At 38.2% G+C, this 6644-nt stretch overlaps 1 protein-coding gene across 1 annotated transcript in view; it reads left to right on the top strand.

Annotated features, from left to right (window-relative positions):
• Nucleotides 1-5098, top strand: part of PIGA (phosphatidylinositol glycan anchor biosynthesis class A) — a 22735-nt gene extending 17637 nt beyond the window's left edge. The window contains exon 6 of the mRNA XM_019525039.1: nucleotides 1381-5098. Coding sequence (XP_019380584.1) covers nucleotides 1381-1641 — 261 coding nt within the window. The 3' untranslated portion in view covers nucleotides 1642-5098. The remainder of the gene's footprint in view (nucleotides 1-1380) is intronic.
• Nucleotides 5099-6644: the final 1546 nt, after the last annotated feature.

Raw genomic sequence — 6644 nt, 5'->3', positions numbered from 1 at the left:
TGGTTTCACTAAGTATGTGGGGAAACTTAGCTCAAGCTTAACTAATACAGTTCAGGTTCAGAAATCTATGCCTAGAGAGAAAAGAGAGAGCGAGCAAGAGCTGGGATCTCACCAGTCCAAGGCACTCAGGTTGACAGGTAAAGTTCTTAGCATAATCCTTGAAGGGAGACTATCTGTTTCTTCCAAGTTCTCGAGAACAACTGCGGATGGTGTCAGAGAGATTTCTCCTCTTGAAGCACAACTTTCCTGCTTTTTTTTATAGATTTTTATACCCTCAGTTCAGCTTCTTCAAAGCATTCTTTTAATAGTGTAAATAATTGTTTTCTATCGACAAGGGGTTATCTGGTTTGGAACGTCTCAAGAAACTGCTTAACAACCAGGAAAAACATAAGTTTTTAAGGAGTAACCAGACACTTAGGAGCCAGCTTGAAATTCTTATGGGTAGCAGATATACTGGATGGGATACCTCCTTGTTTCTTCAGAAACAATAGATAGCTTGCATCATCAGGGTTTTGGATTTTTACCTGTTGTGAACAAAGAATTCACTGCAGTCTTTGCTTCAGGCTTTCTGTTCTCCATCTCCCATGTAAATGAATTGTCATCTGGTTCTATCTCGGATGCAAATGAGACCTAGGGCAGTTGCTTCCTTATCTGGAAGGCTTTAGATGCGGCTCCCACTGCATCTTCGTTGTCTTTCATAATCGGTTCTTGTTCAGGTAGAGGAGGGGAGAGGGTGTGGGGCGGATTCTTTGTGAGTCATACAGTCTGTGTCCTGTGCCAGGGTTCCCCAACAACACGGAGCTAAGAGGTAACATACTGAATAAGACTGAGCTTGGATGAGTAGATTTTTTTTCAGGGGGAAAAAAACCTTTGCTTTTGAATCTGAATACACTCATCAGCTCTAAGTCTATGGTCGTTTATTTTGGAACCTAATAGGCTTTTAGCTTTACTGCCAGGTTGGGGATAGAGTTCTGTAGGCCAGTATGGAAATATGGGAAACGGTCTTCCTTTCATCAGTCTAAAATTTGCTGCTTTTCTGTTTAATTGACAGTTCCCTTGTTCTTGCATTTTAAGGCAGTGGGCATTGCCATTCACTTTCCCCTACAGAAGTACATTATATTAATTCATAATAGCTCTTATGGGTATTATTATTTGTCTTTGGATGGAAACTTTATTCTGTATTTCTGGTTTATTCTCATGGATAACCTTTTAAAAAATATTCTGTTAAACACAGAAAAAGGCTTTTTAGTTTTATGTGCTCCCAACAGAGGTGTAGTCAGTTGAGAAATACGATGCAAGGCATAGCCTAATATTCAGAGATGAAGATGTATCATAATGACAGCTGCTCAGCATGCAACTATTGTTTCCTTTCTCTTTTAGGTATATGACAGAGTTGCAGATGAAACGGTATTACCAATGGACAAGCGGCTTGACAGACTAATCACTCATTGTGGCTCAGTAACTGGGTATATTTTTGCTCTGTTTGCTGTGTTAAATTTTCTCTTTCTGGTATTTCTGAGGTGGATGACTCCAGATTCCATTATTGAAGCTGCAAGAGATGCCACAGGTCCTAATGGAGTATGGACTAAACAGTATTTTCATAATCAAAAAAGAAAAGAAAAAGAGAATTCAAACTGTTAAAATGTTTGTAAAGTGGGGAAGAAGGGTATTGGTGTCTAAATAAGTTTTTAATAGTTGCTAATAGAATTAATTCTACAAAGAGACATTATTTTTAAGCTCTTAACTTTCCTAAATTGTTGGAAAGGAACCTGATGAAATGTACTACCTCAATTTAGGATAGTAAAAACTAGTTGTGGACTTATGCAAATATCTAGATACAGCTTTTTTGCACTTAGTTGGGCGAACAATGGGAATTGGTGCATCTCAGGTGTAAAACTTCTTACGAGACACAAGAATATAAGATTTTTCTCTTCCCAGAGTACTACTCTTTCTATGAACTGACAAATGTATGGCACCTGGGGTGCTAAAACACAAATGCAGTAGCTTAAGATGGTCTCTGCCAATTCCTGTTAGGACTAATAAATTTATAGAGATAAGAGGAATTGGCAGGACTTGAAAGGGGGGGGTGGGAAAAAGCACTGCCCAAATCAATCAGCAGCTGAAAATGAGATGTGAAATCATATCTATAGAATGTGACACAAAACAAGCATGTTACCCCATCCGCTTTCAACATTCAGTGTGACGAGTGCCCGCAGTAGTTCTCCCAGACCATGTCTGGAGACGGCTCCTACCTGCACGCACAGAACTATTTTGCAATGATTCTTCAGTACTCTGCCTAAATTTGATCAGTATCTCTTGGATATATCAAGGATCCATAACTGGTTTTCCTATTTTAGAAAACGCTAAATACTTTAGACAAGGAATAACCTAAGCAGTTAAAATTATGGCTTTTTCTTGTTCACAGCTATCATATGAATGAGAGAACTGTGCCAGTTCCTAACATAATATAAAGAGACAGCCTTTCCAAAATAGCTCAGGCCTGTAGACTCTGAGTAGACTGTGCCAAAATGCGTGGCAAAATGCAAGATAGAGAAGAAACATCCACTAAGGGCTAGATAAAGACCATCATAATTTTTTTTATTCATAATCTAAATGACATTTGAATTTATCTTCAGAAGGGAAAGTGTTAAAAGGTTGTCACATCACTTAGACCACACCAAAGATGATTTAAAATTTACACAGCACACTGAATTTTTCTCTGTTATTCATGAACAGAAAAATATAATATGCTAAGTACATCTCCTGGCTGTTCCCATTACTTGCTGTGAGTTCAGATCCTTCATATTTATTGATTAGCTAGCCTTAATCTCCCTGAGTAGTTTGCATCTCTGTAAGAAACAACTTTGAATGTGTAAGAAGAGAGAGGATGAGTGTGATTTTTATATTCATGTAAAACAGCTCTCAATGCACTCTGTCAAATGCACTGGATTAATTTTATTGCAATAGCATTGTTTGTAAACTGAAAAGGTTTTATGAGTTTGTGAACAATGATATGCAGACAGATATTTGTATTTGGATGTGCAATATACAAAGATTTATTTTTAAACTTAGCAGGGTATAACTTAAAACATGCATCCTGTTATACACATAGCATCTACATTTTAAGATTAATCTTGTGTTGAGGTGCAAAGGTGATGGTGATTTATCTTTTTACTAAATACTGAATTGAAAGTATTTTAATGAAATACTGAAAGGATGATGAGATTCCTTGTTTACAAAGTCTAGTGTCAGGTTTACCATTAGAAAAAATGGTCAGATGTAATGCTACACTGATCGCTGGGAACTACCCTGGGGCTGGACAGCAGGAAGCTGCATCCACACTGCCAATGTTTCCCAGCTCCTCACTGGTTGGAAGCTGCGCCCATGCTACAGCTGGTGAGGAGGAGAAGTGATGGCAGTGGTGTGGGCATAGGTCCTTGCTCCAAGCCTCAGTATGGGCACAAACAAAACCCTCCGACTCTAGGGGCCATATGTTGCTGATCCTTGAATTAAGTTAATATTTTATTAAGAAAAACACCATACTTTTTAAAATCTGGTGCACTTTTTTTATAAGAACTTCTTAAAAATGAATGCCATTTCACATTCATTTTATAGTGTATTTTTTTTTAAATAGTATTATGTTGATTTCAGTTATTTAACTTTTCTCTTGATTGCCAACAAAGTATAGAAATTCCATGCAAATCACATACAACTTGAATGGGAGGGTAGTCGAAACAATATTTAAACTATATAAACTTCCTTGTGCCAGAGTATTACTCACATTTAATCCAAGGAGGCCTTTTCATAGTTTTGCATAATTTACAGGTTACTTAAATATGTTTTACTTTGCAATTTAATGCACTGATGCTTTTACCTAAAATGGACCCACAAAACACTAGCAAATACAGAAACTTAATGAACTGCTGCTGCTGCTGCTTACTCTTCTAGCAATGAAAATAGAACTTTGTGTGGTAAAGAATGCTGTGAGGGAAATAATTTGAACAGTTGCAAACGAAGTTATTTGTATAAGTAGCTCAGTTACAACTGTACCAGGTTTCAGAGACTGTATTTTATAATACCCTTTTGTTGCCTGATCCTTCTCTTCCTGCTGTTTTTTCCCTCTTTTTAGCCCTGATCCTGCAAACACAAATATGACGACTTGTTTCACTGAACTCATTTGGTCAGCTCTCCTGTATAAAATGAATCACACAAGTAAATGCTTGAAGGATTGAGGTCTGGACCTGCAGTATGTAAATCTGATGAGTAAATGCAAAAGGTTGTGATGGCACTGCCTTTGACAGTTGTTCATCAGGCAGCAGTGATGGAAATGGGGGAAAGAGAATGTTTGAGGCTGTAGAGACAGAACTTAAGGCACAAAATATCAGCAGATATACAGATTTCTTGGGTAAATGCTAGTATTAAAATAAACACCAATAATAAGGCAACTTTTGAAATTTTAAAAATCTGAAAATACTTTCATCTAGGAGATGTAAAATATCAGGAAAATATTACCAAGCAATGAATTTCTCACTTGTGTGGTGCAAATTTTAGGGTGAGAAACTTTTAATGTGACAATTGATGGAAAAATACTTTGCTACTCTTGATGTAAAGGTTCATTCAGAGTAGGAAAAGTAATTTGATTTATTTCCTTATTTCAAGATGATGAGAACCATAAATTTCTCTGTAATGAGATTCGATTCCATAGCACATCCTGTGCCTATACACTGTGTGCGCAGACACTGTGAATTTATATATAAACAGCATGTTTATTGAAAGTGACCTGTTAAGATTAGAACAAATATCAAGTCCAGTGTGAGTGTCTCCATATTGTCAGATGCATTATTCAGCTCGTTTTTTTAATGATGCAGATGGCTCTATAAATGCATAGTAAATTGTAACGTAATCATTTTTCTTGTGGTCAGGCATTTCTGTATGTCTCTTTTCTTAAATATCTTTTTTTCCCTTTTGGTACTAGTTCAGTTACTATTTCCCCTTTGTTTGTGTCATCTAATTAAGGATTTGTTGGTTTGTTTCCCACTATCAAAAGTGTTTTATTTTTTTAAATAAACAATAAAATGAATGGCAGAATTTCAGAGGAGAAAAACACTGTTTGCTAAATTGCAGTTCTGTCCTATGCTTCTATCTGGGTTTCCTGTTTTTTGCATCAGAATAAAAACATTTGCAGATTAAGCGCATACTTCTCGGTGTCCCAAGGTGTTCATTAGTTTTTTCCAGTACAACTAGGAAATGTGGTCCCTGCCTCAAATAAGTTGCAATCTCAGATCCCATTCTTGCAAATTCTTGTACAAGCTGCATGCATATGAGGCCATAGAACTACTTACACCTAAAGTTTATATCTGTATACACATAAGATCATGGTCTTAAAGACAGAGAATGAATACAAGAAAAAAGGGAGGAAAAGAGTGCAGCATTTATAAACAATGGAATCAGCTGTTGGAAGCAGTCTTATATTTTTTATTTTTTTAAGGTGCATTTTAGAAGCACTTCATGGGCATCCTGGGGGGGCACCAGATCACCAACGGGGGGGCAGGGGTCCCCCAGCGGCCGACTCCTGAGCCTGGAGCCACCAGTGGCAAAACCAGCAGTGCACTTACACTAGCACTAGCCGTGCTCCAGCTGCAAAACCAGAAATATGCATTGCCAGTGAAGCATTTTTGTATTATTTTCCAGGATATTTTATTTGCATTGGAGTTGTGAAGTGCTGTTCTCTGCATACCACCTTCCCCTGTAAGATTAGGGATGAAATTGAATTGACTTGCAGAGGTTACACCAAAAGAAAACAGTATGGTCAATACAGTGGCCAATTGAGTAAGAAATGGGTGGCTTATTGTAAAAAAAAAAAAGTTACAGAAGACCTTTTATTCAGCTGAATCTATTATTGTGCCAAAATATTCTTAATTACACATTTGTAAATCTAGGGGTAAATATTGGGAGCTGGGAGGAAAGACTGTTTGCTAGGGCACCCCAGGGGAGAACAAGGAGCAATGGCTGTAAACTGTTAGAGGATGGTTTCAGGTTGGATGTAAGGAAGAACTTTATGGTAAGGGTGACCAGAAGCTGGAATAGACTTCCCAAGGAGGTGGTGCAATCCCCAACCTTGGAAGTCTTCAAGAGGAGACTGGACAGACACCTGGCTGGGATCATTTGATCTCAGCAGTATTCCTGGGAGGGTGGGGGTGGAGTTTAATCCCCTTCCCTGACCCCAGTCCCCAGCTGGGGTTTACCTGCAGAGGGGCATTCCCTGCCTCTGCCGCCCTGCACTCCCACCCAACCCTTCTCTGCTGGAGCAGACAGCCTAGCCTAGAGCTAGAAAACATGATGGGATGTTGTGGGGACTGTGATTTAACTCGAACCAGGAAGAGGTCTGAGACAGAAGTTTCATAAACTGGTTTGACCCAAATCAGTTAAGTCTGATACTACATTCAACCAGGTTTATCTTAAACCAGTTTCAGCTATTTTGAAACTTATGTTCTGTTACAGGTTTAAACCAGTTTCTGATCACTTAAAATGGTCTATGTGTAACTTCTGTCCCTAGCCCTGAAGACTAACTGGTTCAGAGAAATGTAAGTTTTCATAGGTAATAGCCTACTTCATCGGATGCTAACTGTAAATCTGGAGATTAG

Source organism: Gavialis gangeticus, unplaced genomic scaffold (assembly GCF_001723915.1).
Source record: "Gavialis gangeticus isolate Ggan-Ray unplaced genomic scaffold, GavGan_comp1, whole genome shotgun sequence".
NCBI classification, from domain to species: Eukaryota; Metazoa; Chordata; order Crocodylia; family Gavialidae; genus Gavialis; species Gavialis gangeticus.
Note: the sequence above shows the minus strand (reverse complement) of the source record. Positions and strands in the feature narration are given on the sequence as shown.